Raw genomic sequence first — 24,544 nt, 5'->3', positions numbered from 1 at the left:
ACTCTTAAATATTTTTGCAGAGCAAACTGGACGCTAGAGTTCTAACAAGCACATAATGTGTGGATTTTGTTGTAAGAGGGTTGTTTATGATCACCATGTTCTTGTTGGTGATGGGTGGGGTGGGTTACCTGTTGCACCTAAAGTTAGTTTATTTTCATCTGTTGCATCTATTTCTGTTAAAGTGATGAGATCTCATGTCTTACAGGTTGTATTTACTTGCCCAGATTAATACCTTAAAAATACTGTTTTTCATAGCCAATGGCTAGTCAGTTATTCAATAATCAGTATGGCTGTTGCCCAGTTAATTTTGTTAGCTGGAATGTCAAATCACTAAATCATCCATTAAAACGTAGGAAGGTGCTCTCACATTTGGAGCAGCTGAATACTGACATTGCCTTCCTCCAAGAAACTCATCTAAACACCTTTGATCACTCCAAACTTAGAGGGGGATGGGTGGGACATATTTTTCATTCTACCTTTCATTCTAAATCCAGAGGTACAGCCATTCTCATTAAAAAATCAATTTCTTTTAACATGACAAAAGTAGAAGCTGACCCGTCTGGAAGATATATAATAGTAGTGGGAAGATTGAATAATACTCCTGTTATACTGGCAAACATATATGCTCCTAATTGGGACAATGGTGTTTTTTTTACTGAAATTTTTTCCCGAATACCAAACATAGATTCGCACCATCTCATCCTCGGAGGTGATATAAATTGTGTACTAACTCCTTCCCTTGACCGTAGTTCGCCTAAATCCACACAACCATCACAGGCATCACAAGTGATCAACCAGCTTCTTAAAACATATGGAATGTTTGATGTCTGGAGATTCCGGAATCCCAATAGCAGAAGTTACTCTTTCTACTCACCAGTACACAAAACTTTCTCACGAATTGATTATTTTTTCCTTGATAGCAACCTACTTTCTCTAGTCAATAAGTGTGAATATCAAGCAATAGTTATATCTGACCATGCACCATTGTTAATGACATTGAAAATGCCAAGTCCAGGTAATAAATATCGACCATGGCGATTTAATACTCTATTGCTTTCAGATAGAGAGTTTGTTAAATTTATTTCAAAGGAAATAAAGGAATATATCACACGTAATAGCACCCCTGGAATGTCCTCTAGCTTAATTTGGGAATCATTAAAAGCATACCTTAGAGGCCAAATTATATCTTATAGTGCTAGAACGAAAAGACTTCTAACTGAAAAGATTAAGAGGATTGAAAATGATATTCTCCAATTAGATGATATGCTAGCTAACTCCCCTTCATCTGACCTGTTCAAAAAGCGCCTAGCTCTTCAGACCGAATATAATCTGTCGACTACACGGCAGATTGAAAATCTTTTAAATAAATGTCGATATAAATCATATGAACATGGGGAAAAGATAGGTAAAACACTCGCCCATCAGCTTCGTCATCAGCAAGTGGCTCAGGCTATTATAGCCATCAACACTGAACAGAATGTGAAGTTAACTGACCCTTTAGAGATTAATCAAAGGTTTCATACATATTATACACAGTTATACACCTCAGAATCTAAAAAGGATCAAGTACTTTTTGACAAGTTTTTTAGCAAGCTTAATCTGCCTAGAGTAGATGAGGAAGTATCTCAAAATCTGGAGAGACCTTTTAAAACAGAAGATATTCAGAAGGCCATAAATTCTATGCAAAGTGGGAAATCACCAGGACCAGATGGCTTCCCAAGTGAATTTTTCAAAACCTTTGCAAAAGATTTGTCCCCTATATTACTCTCAGTCTATGATGACTCCTCCCTCTCAGGTTCTCTCCCAGAGACTATGAGACAGGCTGTTATCTCTTTGATACATAAAAAAGGTAAAAGTCACTTAGAGTGCAGTTCTTACCGGCCTATCTCGTTATTAAATGTAGATAGTAAAATCTTTGCTAAGATACTAGCACATCGCTTGGAAACTGTTTTGCCCTCTATCGTATCTGATGATCAAACAGGGTTTATCAAAGATCGTCATTCTTTTCATAATGTTCGAAGACTCTTAAATATTCTTCATCATCCCTCTCCACCAGATACATCTGAAATAGTTCTCTCGCTTGATGCTGAGAAAGCGTTCGACCGTGTGGAGTGGGACTACCTTTTTTATACACTTAAAAAATTTGGCTTTGGCCCAAGGTTTATCTCATGGATACGTATTCTCTACTCTTCCCCAGTCGCAGCAATTCGTACCAATAATAATCTTTCACCTTTTTTTAAGCTGGGACGTGGAACAAGGCAAGGATGTCCCTTATCACCTTTATTATTCGCTTTGGTCATTGAACCTCTAGCAATTACTCTTCGAGGTGATGATTCTATTAAAGGTATTCAGAGAGGGGATTCTGAACACAAAGTATCTCTGTACGCGGATGACACATTACTATATATATCTGATCCCCTATACAGCCTTCCTCATTTATTCACACTTTTGCGTGAGTTTGGAAAAATATCAGGTTATAAAATAAATATGCACAAAAGTGAACTGATGCCCATAAATCCTGTTGCACTAAAAGATGTGTCAAATTCCATACCATTTAAATTAAGCCAGCATAAATTCAAGTATCTAGGGATTTGGATCACAAGCAATTATAAACATATGTACAAAACAAACTTTATTCCATTGTTAGATAGTGTAAAACAAGATCTGCAACGCTGGCAATCCTTACCAATTTATTTAGGAGGCAGAATTAATGTTGTTAAAATGAACATCCTACCTAAGTTTCTATATCTTTTTCAGTCTATACCTTTATTTTTAACAAAAACATTCTTTTCTAACCTAGACAAACTGATTTCATCATTTATATGGAATGGGAAGACTGCCCGCATTCGCAAAAATATTTTACAATACCACAAAGATTATGGGGGAATGTCACTTCCCAATTTCCAATACTATTACTGGGCAGCAAATATCCGTACATTACTTTATTGGCTAGAGACATCAAGTCATAAGGATCTTAAATGGTTAAATTTTGAACGAATGTCATGTCAATCTGCCTCTTTACACTCTCTACTTTGTTCAACAATACCACTGTCACAATCCCTCGACAAAATTTCACAGAACCCAGTAGTTAAACATGCACTTAAAATCTGGGCACAATTTAGGAGAAGCCTGCACCTTAAAAATATGTCAATCTATGCCCCAGTTGTGAAAAATATTATGTTTCTCCCTTCCATAACTGATAACTCTTTTACATATTGGTCCACAAATGGTCTGAGAACCCTGAAGGATCTGTTCATCGAAGGTCAATTTGTTTCATTTCAGAGACTAAAAAGTGAATTTAAAATTCCTGATGTTCACTTCTTCAGATACCTTCAACTTCGAAGTTTTCTATCTACCACATTCACCCATTTCCCTTCGCGACCACCAGACTCACTTCTTGAAAACATCTTGACCTTTAATCCACAGTCAAAAGGACTCATCAGCAAAATATACACTGCAATCAACTCATCAAACACAGATCCACTGACTCATACCAAAAGAAAGTGGGAAGAAGATTTGGCTACGGACCTATCAGAGGATGTATGGCAGACTGCTCTTCAGAATATTTATTCATCCTCTATATGCTTAAGACAAAGGGTTATACAATTCAAGGTGGTTCACAGACTGCATTGGTCCAAAGTAAAGTTAGCTAAAATCAAACCAGACCTTAATGCTAATTGTGATCGTTGTGATAGGGTACCAGGTACACTTTCGCATATGTTTTGGTTTTGTCCGACACTAAGGGCCTTCTGGCACAACATCTTTCAACTTCTCTCTGACGCATTGGGGACACACATGGCTCCTGAGGCCTCAATTGCAATTTTTGGTGTATCAGAGTTCTCTCTGCGGCTTCCAAGTAAATCCAAAAGTGTGATCGCTTTCACTACACTTCTGGCCAGGAGGCTAATCCTCCTACACTGGAAAAACAAACAACCCCCTACTTTTAGGAAATATCTTGTGGATCTTATGTGCCATCTTACCGTAGAAAAAATCAGATATTCAATGAAGGGTTGTACTGCAGGGTTTTTTAATGTCTGGCAGCCAGTTCTGAGCAAGATCAAAGATATTGATCCATCGCTTCTTTCTGAGGGGTAACACTGTTACTCCATTCAGCAAAATCTTTTTTTATTGTATTTAATTATTTTTCTTTAGGGTGCAACAGGGGGGGTTTGTTTGTTTGTTTGGGGTATTAAGGGAAAAAAAAAAAAAAAAGTTTGAATGTCTTTTACACTGTATATGTTGCTGAATACTCAAATAAAAAGAAACTTGAAGAAAAAATAACTCAACTATGACAGACAAAACGGGGGGAAAAAAATCAAAAAAAATCTCATTGTCTGATTTTTAAAGATTTTATTTGTAAATTATGGTGGGAAATAATTATTTGGTCATCCCACAAACAAGCAAGATTTCTGAGGCTGTGTCAGAGTTCCTTCACTACTCATTATAAAGTGCTTTTGCCATTTTGTAGTGCTGTCTGAACCTACAATGCCAAAATCGAGTGCCCCGGAAATTTCCCAGAAGTCTCTACGTAAAACCAGTGTGCATCGATGCTCACTAAGATGGCAAATAAAGACCACAATGCATTGCATTTAACTAATTTACAGGCTTCTCTCATCTTTTTAAATGGGAGAACATGCACAATTGGTGTCTGACTAAATAATTTTTTGCCTCGCTGTCTTAAAGGAGTTGAAAGGAAAAGACTGGTTGAATCAGATGAGCTAGATTCACATGGAAGCCTTTTGACATTTGTTGGGGATTCACTTTCCCGAAGGCGACTCGGCTCCTTTGAACGTCAGAGCAGCTCCTCCTGTGTGACCTTAAGGGAGAAGCAGCCTGAGATGAAATCACGCTGTAGCTGCGTGTTCATGTGTTGGCAAACATGTGACAGCCTCGACGGGGCGGCTCGGCTTTACCAGGCACACTGCACCCTCTAATCCTGTTATTTGTCTGGGCGGTCACCTGCAGGTGCTCCGTGCTCGGCTCTGCGTGTTGCACTTGCACATCGTGCAAGTACATACAGTAATCCTTAATGTGCGCTGAGTTCACACCGTTCACCCAAAAATGTGTTTTATTTTTAGATTTTCACGAAGGAGGATCCTAAAACAATCTAAAAATGCTTTCAAGTAGTTAAAAAGACCCTGAAAAGCGTTAAATAGACCTAAAATCTAAGTTTATGTTGACCACATAAAAATCTGCATTAGTCCACCAAATAAACACCTGTATTTCTGAGATGGTTAAAAATCCTTTTTTGACAGTTATTATAACTTCATGGAAGCTAATTCATATGAGAAGTAGCTCGAAATATAAGTCATTAAGAAGCTGCTCAAAGCTTGAAAAGAGCTTTTTATAAATAAAGTTTAAATAAAGCCAATTGCTCTGTTTGCCAGTGGTGTCTCAACCCTGCGCTTGTTCTTATTATACTGTTTATTAAAATAAAAATTAAAGAGGTTTTTGTGTGTGTGGGCAGTGTTGCACTTGTTTTTTCTTCCTATTCAGTGCATGCATGTGTAAGTGCATGTGGCTTTGCTTCTTAACATAGTTTATTTTTTTAATACATGGCCTAAATTTAGTTTTAAACTGTAGTGGATAAAATATCTCAAAACAGTGAAATTTAATTAGAAATTCTGCTGATTTTTTTTTTTTTTTTTTTTTTTAAGTTCTAAATAACTTGAATGTCGGATTTCAAATGGAGAAATATAAGACAATTGTTGATGTTGGGGTTGTTTTTAATATTTTTTTATTTAAGGAAATCTCTTTAAATGAAAGTTAATTTAAAACATCCATGATGGCTAGAAATTAATTTTCCTGTCGGGGAAAAAAACATCTTTTATGTCTTGTTGTTATTTTTCAATAACGGTAGTAATTGAAACTGCCCTTTTTTTTTTCTATTTTTTTTTTTTTTATTCGTCCAGGTGTTGTCGGTTTGTGTGGAGGAGGAGAACATCATTCCATACATCACCAACGTGCTCCAGAATCCAGACCTGGCTCTGCGCATGGCCGTACGCAATAACCTCGCTGGTGCAGAAGAGCTGTTTGCTCGCAAGTTTAACACCCTCTTTGCAGCAGGGAATTACTCGGAAGCTGCCAAAGTGGCAGCTAATGCGCCTAAGGTACTGTAAGCACGCCGCAATTCACTTTAACCGCACACGACTTAAGACCCTTAAGACCAAGCAGATTATTAGTGTGAGAAAGACCAAAAGGTGTTTGTAAAACAGGTTTACATTCATTGGTTATGTATTAAAGACCCACTCCCACTCTGATCTATTTTAAAAGCTCTCTTTTAGTTATGATTTAGCTGTTTTTACCAAAATCTAAAAATCAGTTGTTTTTCTAGAGAATAGTTTCTGCAGAGCGGCAGGAGTTCATTAGAGGTTTGCCTCTAAAGTTTTGGTTGGGTCCGTTGGCGCTGAGCAGGGAGCTTGTGGCCCGCCTAGAGTATTTTCCACATCACATTTTTTAAACGCCTTTTTTTTTCATCTGGATTCACAATAATTTGAATAAAAAATACCCAGAAATGTAATTTTAAGCTGATTTTTTTTAATTTATTTTTTATCTACTGTAAATTCCGGGTTATAGAGCGCACCTGGTTACAAGCCACACCCACTCATTTCACGTATTAAGCTGCCTTCTTACATACATAAGCCATATCTGTATACAAGCTGCAAGCATTAAACAACGCGCCCAGCCTGACAAAGCATTTCCTGTCTCCCAGACTGGATGCAGCTTTTAACCTCCATGTGGGGGGAGTTAGCATTGCGTTAGCTCAAGTGTTTGAATACACCCACATCTGCCAAACAGCATGGACCTCACTTCTGTTCACAAGTTCCTCAGTTATGTTTTTTTTTTGTTTAGTTTTTTTTACTTATTGACAATTGAGGTATCATACATAAAATTACAAACAGTTACCATATAATCAACGTTACATTCCTCAGTTATGATGAGGAAATTTACATCCGCGATTCCCCATTTCCCATGAGTCTTAGGGGCTTAAGGCGGGGCTAACCCCCGGCTCGCCACACCGTTGTACGTGTTTAAAGAATGAGCAAGGAGCAGCAGTGGATGGAGGGGCGAATGGGAGAGCAGCTCTCCTTTCACTTGTGTCGCGGCAGCATTATAGTAGCAACAGGGCTGGTTAAAAAAACACACCAGTAAAATAAAGCAGCGGCGACTGAAAAGCGCGCGGCGCCCGGTCGCTGCGTGAGGCTGCTGGTGGACGGAGCGAATCGTGTCTGTGCAGAGCAATCGGACTTAATACTATACGTTTTGTGGATGAGGGGCGAAAGAGGATGCGTTGTTACGTGTGGGAGCCTTCAGACTGCCATCTGTCCCGCAGCTCTATGTGAACGGGCAGCAGGAGAACATGTCTCCAGCTCACACGCCGGCTTTGGGGCGGTGTGAGCTTTTCAAAGAAAAATTCCACTCAGGGTTTAGAAACTGTTCAAACAATCACGTGGATTTGTGTTTCCAGTCGTGTCCCGACAAAATAAAGGCTGATGTTATTCCCACATATTTACGTGCAGCCAAGCTGCAGATTGCAGCTTTTCCTGCATGGATTCATGTTCATCCAGGCTAAATGTTGTTAGCGCCTGTTAGCCTTCACCTAACCGTACTTCCGGCTTCGTTCTGCCTCTAAAGAGCACTGACCACACAGATTAAAAATAAAATGATGAGCGAACAGGCGCTTCATAATAACCATGACATAACAATAATAAACGTACCTTTAAAAGATCATCTCGTATATTACGGAGCTGCTAATAGTTGGGCTAATAAATAGATGGGTTAGCTAGTGTCACTATGACTCTGAGGTAAATTCACTCCGGAGCATGCGCTGTTCTCTCCGTCACGCAGCAGAGTGGCTTTTCCAAGCCCGTTGGTGATGGTGAATTTTTTCACGCTGCTTTTAACGATTGCTTTTAACTTGAAAGCTGCATCATATTGTAGCGGCGATCACGTGCGTTTGAGTCTAATAGCACCAAAGGATTCTGGGATGCGGCTGGACATGCGTGTTTCTTTTTGTTGAACCATGACTGAAGTGTCTAAGACCTGAAGTGAGGTCCATGCTGTTTGGCTGCTTAGAGGTGTGTTGAAATGAAATGGCTTGTTGCTTGGAGTTGGATAGAGCATTCAACCTCTGCTCTGAGACACAAGAAATATACAAGGCGGCCGCCAAATAAATCCACAAATTTGCCGCGTCACTGAATAAGCTGGAGGGCTGTAAGTGCATGACAAAAGTAGCGGCTTATAATCTGGAAATTACGGTAATTTAATTTTTTTATACATCATCAGAAAGCCCATGTTATCCCTTGTGCTATCTTAGATGACCCCACCCTTACATTGACGTGTTCTCCCTACCATGACAAAGGTGGATAAAGGTGGAAAGATTTCATGTAATCCATGGACACCAGTGAAGATCACAAATCATTGAAGAAAAAGGTTCAGAGCACTGTCTAGTGGGTCTAGATGTAAAGTGCCTAAGATAGCACAAGGGTTAAAAACACAATTTTCATCAGATTGGGTCTTTAAAACCACTGTTTTGCTTAAGTTATACTACTAATTATAACTTTTATAATATTGTTTGTTAACAATGAATTTATTTTGTACTGCAGGGCATCTTGAGAACCCCGGACACCATAAGAAGGTTCCAGAGTGTTCCAGCACAGCCAGGCCAAACGTCCCCTTTGCTTCAGTACTTTGGGATCCTTCTTGATCAAGGCCAGCTGAATAAGTTTGAGTCTCTGGAACTGTGCAGGCCGGTCCTTCAACAAGGACGCAAACAACTTCTTGAAAAGTGGCTAAAGGAAGATAAGGTGCGTGCCTTTTTTTTTGTTTTGTTTCGTTTGTAAATTAATTTTCTCGTTTGGAAGAGTTTCTGCCGTGCTGCCATGACTGTTTGCAAATACATTGTTTGTGTTTTTTAATTGTACGGTCTTGTAAATTCTTTTTTTTTTTCTTTTTCGAATCAACATTTTCATTATTACATCATTATTGTACTTTCAAATATATTTATGAGTCTTTCTTTTGTTTTGAATTACCACTGCTGTCTCTGGAGTGTTTTCCTCTGTCATTTGACGTGGCCCACTCTAACATCCGTTTCTTTTGTGGTTCCAGCTTGAGTGTTCCGAAGAACTTGGAGACCTGGTGAAGTCTGTAGATCCGACTCTCGCCCTCAGTGTCTACCTCAGAGCCAACGTACCCAGCAAAGTCATTCAATGCTTTGCAGAGACGGGACAGTTCCAGAAGATTGTTCTGTACGCCAAGAAGGTATCTGTCACGGTTACAGTTTGAGCTCTATTCGTACCACCCAAATCCATTGGGAAGGAATGGGAATTTCTGGAACATGTCATTTCTGTAGGTGGGCTACACTCCAGACTGGATTTTTCTGCTAAGGAATGTAATGCGGATCAGTCCAGAGCAGGGCCTCCAGTTCTCCCAAATGCTCGTCCAGGATGAAGAGCCTCTGGCTGAAATCACTCAGGTAACCGCAGCGTTTGTTGTTTTTGTCGTCAATGCTAAACGGGATGTGAATCCAGTACCTCCATAAAACTCCTGTGAACGCCACCAACGGACGCTTCTCCGTTTCTTCAGATCGTTGACGTTTTCATGGAGTACAACCTGATCCAGCAGTGCACATCCTTCCTACTGGATGCTCTGAAGAACAACAGACCCATGGAAGGACCGCTGCAGACCCGCCTGCTGGAAATGAATCTGGTCCACGCTCCACAGGTACGGAAACGCTGAAAAGGTCGTGTGGAGATGAAGAAACGCAGAGATTTTTCTTTGAATGCAGTTTATCATCAATTTCTCGTTTGTTTTTCCTTTTGTTGGATAGCTTTTTCCCCATCTTTACCCATCTGTTCATGAAGGCCTTTAGGAGTCCTGAAGTCTCAGGGAGTGAGGGAATGTGTGTTTTATTTTGAAGGTTGCAGATGCCATCCTGGGGAATCAGATGTTCACCCACTATGACCGCGCCCACGTGGCCCAGCTCTGCGAGAAGGCCGGCCTCCTGCAGAGGGCGCTGGAGCATTACACGGACTTGTACGACATTAAGCGGGCGGTGGTTCACACGCACCTCCTTAACCCAGAGGTACAGCAGAAAATTGAATCAAAAGTGTCTCAATTTCCTTTCCCGTCGCTGCCAAAAGATTGGTCGAACTGTGGAGCTGAACGTTTCGGGTTGGTCTTCACAGTGGTTGGTGAATTTCTTCGGCTCCCTCTCTGTGGAGGACTCTCTGGAGTGTCTGAGAGCCATGCTGTCGGCCAACATCCGCCAGAACCTCCAGATCTGTGTGCAGGTCGCCTCCAAGTATCACGAGCAGCTCTCAACCCAGTCACTCACTGAGCTGTTTGAGTCCTTCAAGAGCTTTGAGGGTAAGGCACTCTTATTGTTGTCTTCCTTGATGAGACTTTTAACAGATTTGCTGAATTAACAGGAAATGATCTAATATTTTGCAGTTTCATGGTTTTCTTTAAGTCGGTGTTCTCTTGTTTTAGAGTTTGTTAACTAAAAGGAAAAACCTATATGAGGCCTACGCAATGAATACTTTGGAGCAGTATTTGGTTTTGTACATACAAATTAACTATAATTAGCTTGAGATAAAAATTTCAGAAAAATGTGCAATTGAATCCGCTATATTTCACAATCGGAGATTTGACCTCTTTTCTTATGAAAGATGAAAGAAAACGGCATTAAGGATGAGGCTGAGCCTCTGTCCTCTCTGCAGGTTTGAAGACATTTGTTCACTTTCCTCAGACCACACTTGTTTTTTATTTTTTTTAAACATCTAAAAAGATTCCTATTCAATTTCTTGATGTTTATTTGTTGCAAAGTTTGCCCACAATCCCCGGTCAATTGTGGTCTTCTAAAAAGCTGTTTTTATCTAAATCGGTCTTAAAATACTGGAAATGCATGTAATTCTTGTAAGGAGTTGGCCTGGTTCTGCTGCAGGTTTGTTCTACTTCTTGGGCTCCATTGTCAACTTCAGCCAGGATCCAGAGGTCCACTTCAAATACATCCAGGCTGCCTGCAAAACGGGTCAGATCAAAGAAGTGGAGAGAATCTGCAGAGAAAGCAACTGCTATGACCCCGACCGGGTCAAGAATTTCCTCAAGGTATGCGCCAGCCTGGAGCTTTTTAAAAAAATAATAATTTGGGGGGGGGGGGGGGGTTATGGATCCAAATGACTTAAATTTTTCCCCCCCAACAGGAGGCCAAGCTAACTGACCAGCTGCCCTTGATCATCGTCTGTGACCGCTTTGATTTTGTTCACGATCTGGTTCTGTACCTTTATCGCAACAGCCTGCAGAAATACATTGAGATCTATGTGCAGAAGGTACCGTCACACGCGTCACACTTTCAGGTTACAACGCGCTCCTGAGTCTTCTGCTGCTTTTGAACGTCACGGCTTTGTCCAGGTGAACCCCAGCCGTCTGCCTGTAGTGATTGGAGGCTTGCTGGACGTGGACTGCGCTGAGGACGTGATTAAGAATCTTATCATGGTGGTGAGAGGTCAGTTCTCCACAGATGAACTAGTTGCCGAGGTGGAGAAAAGAAACCGGTTAGTGCTGAACTTCTGCAGGTCCATCAGATGGTCGGTTTGTAACTTACTTTAACATTTTTTTGTTTTTTTTTGCTGCGCTCCTCAGATTGAAGCTGTTGCTGCCCTGGCTGGAGGCTCGCATCCACGAGGGATGCGAAGAACCAGCAACCCACAACGCTTTGGCAAAGATCTACATCGACAGCAACAACAACCCTGAGCGCTTCTTAAGGGAGAACCCCTACTATGACAGCCGTGTGGTGGGCAAGTACTGTGAGAAGAGAGACCCTCACCTGGCCTGCGTGGCCTACGAACGAGGACAGTGCGACCAAGAACTCATTCATGTGAGTTCAACCTGAAATCTATCCAGAATTCTCTGAGGATTTCTACTTATTTCAATGGTTTGAGATCGCCTCGTATGAAAACTGCTTTTTTGTTTTGTTTCTTTTAGGTTTGCAATGAGAACTCGCTGTTCAAGAGTCTGTCCCGCTACCTGGTGCGCCGTAAGAACCCTGAGCTGTGGGCCAGCGTGCTGCTGGAGACCAACAACTACAGGAGACCGCTCATTGATCAGGTCAGGTTCCCCCAGATGCTGTTTTTTTTAAATCTTTGGCTCATTTGAACCCTTTAACACCGGAGATGTCGCCAGCAACACCTAAATAACACGCTCTTTGACTGTTCACACGCGGTCACCATCAATCCGCTGATTCTGACGTGGAGAAAAGTTGATTTTCTTATTAGCCGACGTGAAAATCTGCTTTCCTCCACTAAATTTACGTTAATTGCGTAAACAGTTGAGTTATGGTAGTCAAAATGATGTCAAGACTGGAGCTAAAGCTCCAATGTAGTAGGGTTTAGGGTTAATGCAGAAACTCTAATCGAGGTTGAATTATTTTAAGTCTGCAGTGTCATGACTTCCCCTCGTTTTTTGAGTTGAAGCAAACCGTTTGACCTGTTCTTCACTCCTCAGGTGGTGCAGACCGCTCTATCAGAGACCCAGGATCCAGAGGAAGTGTCCGTCACTGTCAAGGCCTTCATGACCGCTGACCTCCCCAACGAGCTGATTGAGCTTCTGGAGAAGATTGTGCTGGACAACTCTGTCTTCAGTGAGCACAGGTCTGTCAGGTCCACGGCTGCTTCTTCACGCCTGTGGTGATCAATCACTCGGAGCGTGTTCATCTCTGGCCTGTTGCACCTAACAGACGCCCACGTGTTGCGGTTGTTTCAGAAACCTGCAGAATCTGCTCATTCTGACGGCCATCAAGGCGGATCGGACCCGTGTCATGGAGTACATCAATCGCCTCGACAACTATGACGCGCCGGACATCGCAAACATCGCCATTAGCAATGAGCTGTTCGAAGAGGCCTTTGCTATTTTCCGGAAGTTTGATGTCAACACCTCTGCTGTGCAGGTGAGTCTGCGCCTATTCTCGGCTCTTCTTAAAACGTGCTAAAAGGGACGAATTTAAAGTTTGTTGCCCTCCCCAGGTTCTCATTGAACATATCGGGAACTTGGACAGAGCCTACGAGTTTGCTGAGCGCTGCAATGAGCCTCCAGTGTGGAGTCAACTGGCAAAGGCTCAGCTTCAGAAGGGCTTGGTAAAAGAAGCCATCGACTCTTACATCAAGGCGGACGACCCTTCTGCCTACATGGAGGTGGGACAGGCCGCAGCACAAAGTGGTAAGTTGGGCGTAACTTCGGTCTTTGATTGCCGGTCAGCTGTGCAGGTAAAACTGACGGGAGATGTTGTTGCAGGAAACTGGGAGGACCTTGTGAAGTTTTTGCAGATGGCTCGCAAGAAAGCCAGAGAGTCCTACGTCGAGACTGAGCTGATCTTTGCCCTGGCCAAGACAAACCGGCTGGCTGAGCTGGAAGAGTTCATCAATGGTCCAAATAACGCCCACATCCAGCAAGTGGGTTCCAGCACGTTGACATTTACAGTGGGCTCTACAATGATGCTGTCTCTTAACCAGGAAGCAGCTTTAAACTGACGATTTTTTTGTTTTTTTTGCCCTCTGCCCTGCTTCCTGCAGGTGGGTGACCGTTGCTATGACGACAAAATGTATGAGGCTGCCAAACTGCTATACAACAATGTGTCCAACTTCGGGCGTCTGGCTTCCACGCTGGTGCACCTCGGAGAATATCAGGCAGCAGTGGATGGAGCTCGCAAGGCCAACAGCACCCGCACCTGGAAGGAGGTGAGGAACCACACTGCACCCCTCTACTTACAAAGAAAATGGAGTTTCTTGAGCAAAAGGGGTTTACTTCTCTAATCATTCTAAATATTACATTTGTACGGTGTACTCGCACACAGGAAATGACATCATTTGAACTTTCCAGGTGTGCTTCGCTTGTGTGGATGGGAAAGAGTTCCGCCTTGCTCAGATGTGTGGCCTGCATATTGTTGTCCATGCTGATGAACTAGAGGAGCTGATCAACTATTACCAGGTATGTGAAGGCTTGGTGAACTGCAGACTCAGAATATCGATAGAAACTCTCAGGATAGAAACTGAAGGACTCCCATGATCCCTTTTTTTTATTTTATTTTATTTATACGTTCATGTGAGGCCTTATCATTGGCTGTCTGTGTCCTGCAGGACCGCGGCTACTTTGAGGAGCTGATCACCATGCTGGAGGCTGCTCTGGGGCTGGAACGCGCCCACATGGGCATGTTCACCGAGCTGGCCATCCTCTACTCCAAATTCAAACCCCAGAAGATGAGGGAACACCTGGAGCTCTTCTGGTCCCGCGTTAACATTCCAAAGGTAGGTGTGGAAAGAAAGTCATGTGGTCGACCATCTTGGTGTGTCTTTTTTAAGCTATTTTTTTTTGTTCTTTGTCCAAATGACCTTTTCTGTCCATGGATGCATCTAGATTGATCTTAAAATGAAAAGAAACACTTCTTTTGTTTGTTTAAAAGAAAACTTAAATAAGAGCATTTGTTTTTAGGTACTCAGGGCAGCTGAGCATGCCCACCTGTGGGGGGAGCTCGTCTTCCTCTATGACAAGTATGAGGAATACGACAACGCCATTATCACCATGATGAACCATCCGGCTAACGGCTGGAAGGAGGGCCAGTTCAAAGACATCGTCACCAAGGTAACCGCTTTATGTGACCGCCAGCTGAGAAAACCTTCAAAATGACGACTTGAAAACGAAAATGAGGTAAAACTCTGCCTAACAGCTGGTCTCCGTCGATGCAGGTGGCGAATGTGGAGCTCTACTACAAGGCCATCCAGTTTTATCTGGAATTCAAACCCTTGCTGCTGAATGACCTGCTCATCGTCCTCTCTCCTCGACTGGACCACACGCGGGCTGTTAACTTCTTCAGCAAGGTTCCACCTCCACTCCTGACAACATACGAGCATGAGATGATGATGATGATGATGATGATGAAGAGGGACGTTTTCTTTCGGTGTTCCTACGTTTAGGTGAAACAGCTGCCTCTGGTTAAACCATACCTTAGGTCCGTTCAGAATCACAACAACAAGGCAGTGAACGAAGCACTCAACAACCTCTTCATCAACGAGGAAGACTATGTGGTATGGAGACAAGACTTTAATCTTTTCATCCTGATTTCTTTTTGACACCACATTATCACTTCATTGTTGGTCTTGATTGCAGGCTCTGCGTACATCCATCGACGCCTATGATAACTTCGACAACATCTCCCTGGCTCAGAGTCTAGAGAAGCACGAGCTGATTGAATTCAGGAGGATCGCAGCTTATCTGTTTAAGGGCAACAACCGCTGGAAGCAGAGTGTTGAGCTCTGCAAGAAGGACAAACTCTACAAGGTTAGAAACCCACCTTCATCGATTTTTAAAAGCTTTCACAGTGTTTTTTTTTATTTTATTATTTATTTTATTTTTATTTTTTTTAATTATCATTGTGCCATTTTTAGCTAGAGTAAAAAAATAAAACATCAAAAAACAGTTGCTTTTGAGGACATAGTTTGTGTCCAAGATGGAGGCCTGCGTCCTTCGATGGCTGCGGCCTTCCCGGGCGGCGTTGGCTGGGTCGTTCGTCGAGCAGGTAGGCCAGATGAGAACGGCTGTGGATTTGGACCAGTCTAGCCCTTAGATAATTGCAGCCGTAACATCGGCGAATGTCCCGTCGCCTAGCAACCGTGAGTAGGGCTGTGACGATAACCGCATCACCGCATCACCGCACGTTTTGTTTTTTTAAGTTTTGCATATGGCGCGTGAATGGAGCTATAATAAACACATTGAACACATTCATCTTTCCTGATAATTGACTTTTTCTGTTAGTCCTGTGCTCAGACTTTCCTTCTTTCTTTCAGACTGTTTTCTCCTTCTCTCCCACCGCTCTCTCTCATAGGCGCTGCACGTGCCACGCGCTCCCTTTACACACTGGAGCTCGCTTTCAGAAGCACACAAACTCATTCTACAACAGAAGTTTTCGTCTCGCGAGAAATTTATGACAAATTTACTGCGTTCTAATTGTTAATTTACATTGTATTCATTTCCGTTTCAAGCTGCGTGCGTTCTTAAGGGCGCGCGACACAGCCGCCCGCCGGAGGATTTTGTGTGTGTAGGGAGGGGGGGGGGGGGTTATTAGGGTTCACCTTCACTCCAAACATGAACGCGCACTGTTAGATTTCCATGAATATCACTACATGTTTTGTTTGGGAACTATTTTTTGCAGCGTAACGTTACGTGTCTGTATAAACAAAGGGGGGGGGCTGCGGTTAACCGCGACACCGCGCCCCCTGGTGGTTCATCACCGCGGTGATGAAAAATCCGACACCGTCACAGCTCTAACCGTGAGTCCCAAACAGAGGGAAGTAGTGAACCGGGCATGGAGCTCAACGTTTTCCAGGCTTATTTCATCCAACTTTAAATCTTGGAGATGTAATTATAAAAAGGTGTCATTATTTCCAACTCCGGGGCCAGCTCAACAGTCAGAAAATTTCAGAGTTTGGCCGCAATGCATCTTGGGATATGGACAGCATAGAAGGATACCAAAGACCAATCCTTGAAATGGGGAAAAAGAAGGCCGTATTCCTCGGCCGCATTTGAGGGAATGCCTTTGGAATGTACCTGGAATGTTCCTGGACTGCACTTTTCGCGGCGCTGTGACGTAAGCAGCCCACAAATGCAGCCCAGGAAGAATGCAGCCCTCCAGTTTGGACACTGCACATGTTTCTGCAGAGCACCAGTAATTCATTAGAAGTTTGCCTCTGAGTTGTAGGCGGGACCAGAACCATCTTCCTGTGTCGGAGCAGGGCAGCTTGTGGCCCGCCCGGTGTATTTTCTACGCAACAAATGAGCTCTTCTTAAAAAAAAAAAAAAAAAAAAAGTTTGCCTGTTTCCGATTCAAAACGAATAAAGAAATACTCAAATACAATTTTCGGAATGGGTCTTTGAGAACTGAAAAGCAAACAAGCTCAGTTCTTCTTGAACTCACCTGTGTTTGTGCTCCTCTCCCAGGATGCCATGCAGTACGCGTCTGAGTCCAAAGACATTGAGCTTGCGGAGGAGCTCCTGGCTTGGTTCCTGCTGGAAGACAAGAAGGAGTGCTTTGCCGCCTGCCTGTTCACCTGCTACGACCTGCTGCGGCCAGACGTGGTGCTGGAAACCGCCTGGCGACACAACATCATGGATTTCTCCATGCCATACTTCATCCAGGTCATGAGGGAATACCTATCCAAGGTGGGTCAACTGGTCTGAGCCAAGCAGAAGAGAAGTGATGCCATCTAGACTCCTATTTTAAATATAATCTCCACCAAATAGTCAGCTTTAGAGGACGGCTTTTCACACCTGTAATGTTAGTTTGGCAAACAGACAGAAATTGCAGATATCTTGATACATTTGCAGGACTTTAGTGCATTTTAGGTGGAAAATAGAGCTTCTGCTGCCCCTTCAAGTTTCTCCGACAGTTGTCTCAAATTCCTCCAGCTCCACCAGTCCCTTCCTGCGTTCGTGCTCCTCCCTCCACGCTCAAGTCTGTCACGTCATGACTTTGGCTTTCCCCTCATTCCAGCTGCTTTTCCATACAAATGAGTCACAGAGGAGATTAATGTCGCTCCTCCTGTCACCGAGTAACAGCCCATGCATTTTCTCAAAGTCTTTAAGTTCTTCCAGCAAACTTTATTCACTAAAAAAGAAAAAAATAATTCATAATTTTATATATATATATATATATGTACATATGTATGTGTGTGTGTATATATATTAAAAAGAAAAGAGAACACACAAACAGTGCAGAACATTTCACTTCCACATATAATTATATACACACTATAGACCAAAAGTTTGGACACACCTTCTCATTCAAAGAGTTTTCTTAATTTTCATGACTAGGAAAATTGTAGAGTCACACTGAAGGCATTAAAACTGTGAATGAAAACATGTGGAATTACATACAGAACAAAAAAGTGTGAAACAACTGAAAATATGTCTATGTTCTTTCTAGTTTTTCTTTTAGGTTCTTCATAGTAGCCACCTTTTGCTTTGATTACTGCTTTGCACATTCTGGTCACCTGAAATGGTCTTCCAACAGTCTTGAAGGAGTTCCCAGAGATGCTAAGCACTTATGGCCCTTTTGCTTTCACTCTGTGGTCCAGCTCACCCCAAACCATCTGGATTTGGTTCAGGTCCGGTGACTGTGGAGGCCAGGTCATCTGGCTGATTCACAGTCTCCTTGTAACAGTTGTTGTAGAGACGTGTCTGCTGCTAGAACTCTGTGTGCCATTGACCTGCTCTCTAATCTGAGCTGCTGCATCAAGAGAATGTGCAAGGAGTGCTTTGCCAAAACTGTGCAAAGCAGTAATTAAATCAAAAGGTGGCTACTATGAAGAACCTACAATATGACATATTTTCAGTTGTTTCACACTTTTTTGTGATGTTTATAATTCCACATGTGTTAATTCACAGTTTTGTTGCCTTCATTGTGACTCTACAATTTTCATTGTCATGAAAATAAAGAAAACTCTTTGAATGAGAAGGTGAGTCCAAACCTTTGGTCTGAACTGTATATAAATTAACATTTTTTCCTGTAACTCAATGAATCTGAAGTCTGCATTTGTATCAAAAGTGGCGTTTTTTGTTGTTGTTTTTTTGTTTTGGTTTTTTACCTTCATCTCACTGAGAGGTTTTGTGTTTCTCCAAGTCATGGGTTTGCTATTTTATTCTTTTTCTTCTGTCGCTTTCTGCTTTAGGAGACTCTTGTTTGGTTTTTTTTTTCCTCCTTAAGTTGCCTCTCTGAATTTCCTTTCCAGGTTGATTCGATAAAGGAAAAGGTGAAAGTCCAATCCATTTTCTAATCATCCTTTTGGACCCCTCTCCCCTGTAGTGTGTAGTTTGCAGGAGTAAAAATAGCAGAAAGTGCATGCCTCCCCCCTTTCCATCTGTGAACTCCTCGCCTTTACCTGAGCCCTCACACCCATCCGTCCGCTCTGTTCACTGCTGTCGCTGGATTAGTTTAACTTTTAGGCAGGAAACAACAAATGCATTTTGGATAGAATCTGAGCTGGAACAAGGTGAGGGAAGTTTTGGGGAGTTTGTTCTGACATTTGTTTCCTAAGACAGTTTGCTAACTGTTAACCTAAACGTTGTTTTATACTGTTAGTCTTTTAATTGCAGTGTATTTAGTGAATAACCCCTGCATGGACATTTTTGATGGGATTTGCCAAAAACAAATGGCAAACTAAAAAAGAATGTGGTGAAATCATCCGCCTGCTGCTGTCAATGGCACCAGGAGAACCTGTGGCTCTTTGAAATATCGTTTCTTAAAAGGATGAAGGGACTCCAGATTATTTCTGGAGGGGTCTTTGTGCCCAAAGGTCTGCCAGCGCTCTGAAGTCTAGAGGGAAGAGTTAGTCCACAACCTGCTGTTGTTTCTCACACACTTTTAGGCGCCTACGGTGTCCCTGACGTCTGAATAACGTCAACAATGCAAAAAGCTTTAAAGATCACAACCCAAAGTAATAAAGCAAAAACATTAATAAAAAAAATAAAACCTGACATTTTAGAAATCAAAACGCAATTTAAAAAAAATTAAACAAAAAAATTAAAAAGGAAACGTTTCAGAAAACAAATCAAAATGAAACCAAAGGAGAAACCTAAAAAAGGGGGTATTATGGGATGTCCCTGATTGGATGATGATGTTTGAGTTTTGTAGAAGAGAGAAAGCAGAACAATGTTTTACCTGAACTGTGGTAAAGAGTTGATGGAGCAATCCTCAAACTTTAGCCAGAAGCTTAAAGACCCACTCCAATCACCTTTTGATTGACAGTGGGGCGTTCCCAGTGGGGCGTTCCCAGTGGGGCGTTCCCAGTGGGGCGTTCCCAGTGGGGCGTTCCCAGTGGGGCGTGCCCAGTGGGGCGTGCCCAGTGGGGCGTGCCCAGTGGTCTTTGAGTTCTGATTATGCAGATTTAAGCCAAGTCTAAAAGCCTGTGTCGCTTTCTAGGACATGGTTTCTGCAGAGCGGCAGGAATTCAATAGAAGTTCCACCAATGAGTTGTGGGCGGGACTGTGGATGGGGAAGTAAGCCTCCGCTGATATCCCATCATCCCTTTGTTACACTACCTCCTGCCCCCCACAACTTCCAACCTAACATTAGCGGTGTAGCAGAAACGATGAGCAATATTGGAGGTCCAGCCGTAGAGTTCTGATCCAGATTCCAGCTCAGACGAGGAAAATGAAGACGTTCATGGATCCATTTGTCTCCAGGTGGATGTATCAGAGCAGGGAGCTTGTGGCTCGCCCATTTCACTTAATGTGTCAAAAGAGAGAGTCTTGTCAAACATCATTATTTTCATCTGCTCCTGATTCATCCTGATTCATTAAAAACAAAAAGGATTACTCACAAATGCAGTTTGTTTTAAATTATTTAATATATATGTCCTCCATCACGACAAAAAACATTTTTCATTCCTATTAACTAGGGTTGAAAAGGTGAACAAATGTCATCATCCAATCAGTGATGTCCTGTTTACCCACCTTTTCTGGTTTATTTGCTTCATTTTTTTTAACATTTCATTTTGATTTCAAGAGATAAATTTCTTTTTTTTTTTTTTGTTTCATATTTGCAATTGTGTTTTGGTGTCTGAAATTTCGTTTTGATTAAAGTGTGTTTGTTGTTGTGATCTTTATATATTTGCACTGAGGATTTGTACTTCAGGGCCACCGTACTTTTCTGAGACAAACGAATGGATCCGTCTGCTGCTGCCTCTCCCCTCAGCAGAGCCTCTGACTGCCGCTCGTCCTTCTGATGTAATCTGAGTAATTCAGACTCTCATTACTATATTTAGTTGCTAAAAGCAGCAAAGTTCATTCTAAAATGCGTCTTTCACTGGCTTTTGTCTACATTCCTATCCCTCAGTCTTAGGTTGGGACATTTCCAAAGGCACTTTTTTAGTCTCCGTGACCTTTTTAAAAAAGAAACAAAAGGTCGTCTTCTAGTTGAAGATCTTCTAAGGAGTCGTAGGAACCAGCATGCTCCTCTTCCCTTAGTAGCATCAGCAGCACTTAGGCTTGAAGGCAATGTTGTTGGCTGTGCCTGCTTCTGGAAACTTTGAACTGGCTGAAACAAAATTCATCCCCCCCACCACCACCCCCCCCCCCCCCATTTCTGTCCCTGTCGTCGTCCTCCTCCTCCTCTTCCTCTCATGCTATCTTCAAGAAGACAATAACTCAACTTCTGCTTCAGCATGTCTGTCGACTCTTCTCTGCTGAAATGAAACGGCCTGACTTTTCTTGACTTGGCCTGCTTAATCGAGTCCAGTGTAGTAGTGGAGTAGAAGGTATGTAGAGAACTGAACCCAGAACCAGAACCACTCTAGGAGGACTTTTTCTTTGTCTGCACTGCACACCGTCACAACTAAACATAATCCCTCCTGCTATTGTCTGCGTCTGAACTGCTTAGCAAATATTCCAGTACCAAATAAAAAACCAAAAATGTCAAACTAGTAATGAGTTGGTTGCCTCCCAAACCCCTTTAAAACTGGCAGCATCGTTTTACTAAAACTATTTCTAGTTTTCCATGCGTTTGTGGGAGAAAATCCCCCTTTATGTCGGCCACAGCTCACAAAGCATTGTGGGTATTTCACGTGACTGAAGCTGTGGACATATTTGTAGTTTTGCAAACCTGCTTCACTTAAAGACCCACTCCAAAAAAAAAAGTTTTTTGTGTTTTTAACGTTTTTGTGGCAACTTTCTCATGATGCAGGTTTATTTTCAGAATATATTCAGCTCAAAGTTGCATTTCTGAGGATTTATTTCAATTCTTGTGAATCGAGCAAACGGCTTGAAAAAGAGCTTCGTGGGATGAAGAAAATGCGCTCGGCAGGCCACAACCCCCCTGCTATGAGATCTATGAGCAACAGGGAGGGGAAGAGGGGGCGGGGTTGCTCCATGCCTATGGTCCTGTCCACATCTTGGAGCCAAATTTCTGATAAACTACACCGCTTGGCAGAAACTCTTTCCTATTTTTTTCTATCTTTTGGCTAAAATCGGCACAATTGTAATTAAAATACCACTGGAAACACTTTTACAATAGATCAAAGATGGTGGGAGTGGGTCCTCAAGTGTTACAGTTACAGGCTGATCAGAATCCCGTTCCGGGGTTTTCCGTGGTAAATGAATCCGATCCTTTTAGAATATCTGGATTATATGCCATGTGAGGGAGCGAACACGCGACAGTCCCTCTGACTTTAGAGGAGTTGGTTCTCTACATACGTTTCCAACGTGTCCAGGTAGACGTTTCGGGTGGCTGGATGGTTGGGACCATTATTCCCCAATAGCTGTCTTTCTTTGTGTCCCCTTCCTCATTTCTTCATTTCTTTCCACATAAGTGGAGATCTGTCACATAGACCGCTGCTCCCGAGCAATTTAGAGTAGCCCGTAGCGTTTAAACCTTTAGTTAGCCCTCTTTGCCTTACGGATGGCCTCCAACCCGATAGCAAGGCCTGCAGCCTATTTATAAATCTGGACTGTATTCGTCTCCGCCTGTCAGGAATGGTCCCATCCGTCAGCCAGTGAAATAACCCCGAGGTCAGTTTTTTTGTTTGTTTTTTTAAACAAACCCGGCTTCTGTGGCCTCGCCCTAGGAGAGCCCCGTTTTTGCGGGTCCGGCGGCCGTCTGACCCGTCGGTTCTTGTGGTGTTCCCCCCGCAGGTGGACAAGCTTGAAGCCTCCGAGTCTCTGAGGAAACAGGAGGAGCAGGCCACCGAGTCTCAGCCCATCGTTTACGGTAAGAAGACCCAGACTCGTCGGTTTGTGCAACGCCGCCATAACCAACCGTTGCTCCTTCCGCCGCAGGCACACCCCAGCTCATGCTCACCGCGGGGCCCAACGTAGCCGTGCCCCCTCAGCAGGCGTACGGCTACGGCTACCCAGCTGCCCCGGGCTACGGCCAGCCGCCACAGCCCAGCTTCGGCTACGGCATGTGAACGCCCCCACCTCCCAGCTCCTTTCCTCTCATCCGTCGTCTCTTTGTGTTCACCTCACCAGCTTCCCATGGTCTTCTACTCACAACAGGGGCCACAAGCGAGCAACAGCCCACTCTGGTTTCCACCACTTTGATTTTTATTTTATTTTATTTTTTGTTTATTCAAGAAAGAGATGTCGTCTCAATGAAGGACTTTTTATTTGCGTCTGAAAGAGTTTGGACCATGTTTGTTTTCACATTCCATATTTATTATTAATGTAGTCATTTTTTCTCGGGTGTACGTTTATACTTTGTGTTGTTGTTTTTTTTAAGTGGTTTGTGCAGAAGTGGACTTGTTAAAGCAGCGAACCTTTGAAGTAGGTGGAGGAGCATTGGACTTTGCACTCATGAAGAAACAGACGAGCTCTGGCGTCTGCCGTACTGACCGTGTGATCGGCTTCCATCGTCTCATCTGTCCGTCTAGTTGTATATTCCTAAAGGGGGGGGAGGGGTTACAAATAATATGAAACGTATAGCGCCACTGAAATGGCTACGACTAGTCACACTAAGTAATGATAGTATATTCTGCACAGGAGTGTCGCTTTATGGAGTTCAAATGCATACAGAAGTATGTCACTGTGTGACTGAGGGTGTGTGTGTGTGTGTGCATGTGTGACCTGAAGGTCTAAAATTTAAAATGGGGGGGGGGATAAAGAGGTAACCCGCCCCACCAGCCTGCAGAGGCCTGTCCACTCCACCCTCCTAGATATTTGCTCTTCTTCATGGCTCCATGTATAAGGTGACCTCTTGTGCCGTGTACAGTGTTTTGTGTGGGACTGTGTTTGTGTACTTGCAAGGACGGGACCACGGTTAACCGCCTCCCCCCCTAACCCGGGGTGTGGGGGCTGGAACTGCGCCGCGTGTGTGTATGTGTGTGTATTTACTCTGAATCCTCTTCGTACCGAGGCCCGTGTATGCCAGGTGTTGCCGTGTTTTCCCTCGGTCTCCAGAACCTTTTTGTTTTTTTTTGTTTTCCCCCCCCCCCCGAAGGGGAACATGACAAACTGGAAACGCCCCCGCCCCCCCCTGCCCCTGTCCTGTGTGAAACAGAGGAAGGCAGGCTGGTGGATCCCTCCATTTAAAGACTCCATAAACACTCCTGTAGGTTGTGTGTTTAGATGGTTATGATGAAGAAATAAGGTCTCTGCCTCCAGGTGTTTGTCGAGAACGGTCTGGAATAAGAGCCTGTTATTTACCTTGATGTACTTCAATTCCTTCCATGCTTTAAAGCTGTGTGTGTAAAGTGTCATCCTAACCCTAAACATAAGTTCGATTCCTTTTGGTTGTCATGGATATTAATGATGAAGAGGATCTGTCATTGATACATGAAAGAATATGACTTCAGTGAAAGGGAAATACTAGCCTAAATAAAAGTGGGAAAATAGCCCCCGGTCTCTTGTGTTTGTGTGCTCCGGCGACGTGCTTCACTGTAAATGACGGGTCTGTCTGCAACCTTTTACACCAAAACAGCCATTTGGTCCAGTTTCTTACCAGAACCCAGCAGGGGTTGGAAAGTTCCTCTTTGCTGTTTCCAAAAAGAAAAAGCACCTTATTTAT

The 24,544-nt window shown here is 43.0% G+C and overlaps 1 protein-coding gene across 4 annotated transcripts in view; it reads left to right on the top strand.

The window, feature by feature from the left end:
• LOC101157554 (clathrin heavy chain 1) overlaps positions 1–24,373 on the top strand; it is a 33,133-nt gene extending 8,760 nt beyond the window's left edge. For 2 of the 4 annotated variants that reach the window (XM_011482875.3, XM_011482874.3), the window contains 27 exons: positions 5,913–6,110; positions 8,607–8,807; positions 9,109–9,261; positions 9,353–9,475; positions 9,586–9,723; positions 9,920–10,084; positions 10,188–10,368; positions 10,946–11,109; positions 11,205–11,330; positions 11,413–11,555; positions 11,644–11,878; positions 11,986–12,108; positions 12,505–12,650; positions 12,763–12,946; positions 13,023–13,215; positions 13,291–13,448; positions 13,569–13,733; positions 13,876–13,983; positions 14,133–14,300; positions 14,485–14,634; positions 14,739–14,870; positions 14,967–15,077; positions 15,160–15,330; positions 16,987–17,208; positions 18,777–18,797; positions 22,675–22,750; positions 22,819–24,373. In XM_011482875.3, coding sequence (XP_011481177.1) covers positions 5,913–6,110; positions 8,607–8,807; positions 9,109–9,261; positions 9,353–9,475; positions 9,586–9,723; positions 9,920–10,084; positions 10,188–10,368; positions 10,946–11,109; positions 11,205–11,330; positions 11,413–11,555; positions 11,644–11,878; positions 11,986–12,108; positions 12,505–12,650; positions 12,763–12,946; positions 13,023–13,215; positions 13,291–13,448; positions 13,569–13,733; positions 13,876–13,983; positions 14,133–14,300; positions 14,485–14,634; positions 14,739–14,870; positions 14,967–15,077; positions 15,160–15,330; positions 16,987–17,208; positions 18,777–18,797; positions 22,675–22,750; positions 22,819–22,949 — 4,086 coding nt within the window. In that variant the 3' untranslated portion in view covers positions 22,950–24,373. The remainder of the gene's footprint in view (positions 1–5,912; positions 6,111–8,606; positions 8,808–9,108; positions 9,262–9,352; positions 9,476–9,585; positions 9,724–9,919; positions 10,085–10,187; positions 10,369–10,945; positions 11,110–11,204; positions 11,331–11,412; positions 11,556–11,643; positions 11,879–11,985; positions 12,109–12,504; positions 12,651–12,762; positions 12,947–13,022; positions 13,216–13,290; positions 13,449–13,568; positions 13,734–13,875; positions 13,984–14,132; positions 14,301–14,484; positions 14,635–14,738; positions 14,871–14,966; positions 15,078–15,159; positions 15,331–16,986; positions 17,209–18,776; positions 18,798–22,674; positions 22,751–22,818) is intronic. The other 2 variants (XM_004075853.4, XM_011482876.3) reach the window with 1 other exon arrangement.
• Positions 24,374–24,544: the final 171 nt, after the last annotated feature.

Source organism: Oryzias latipes, chromosome 13 (genome assembly GCF_002234675.1).
Source record: "Oryzias latipes chromosome 13, ASM223467v1".
Classification (NCBI taxonomy): Eukaryota; Metazoa; Chordata; class Actinopteri; order Beloniformes; family Adrianichthyidae; genus Oryzias; species Oryzias latipes.
This window is presented reverse-complemented; position numbering and strand designations above follow the sequence as displayed.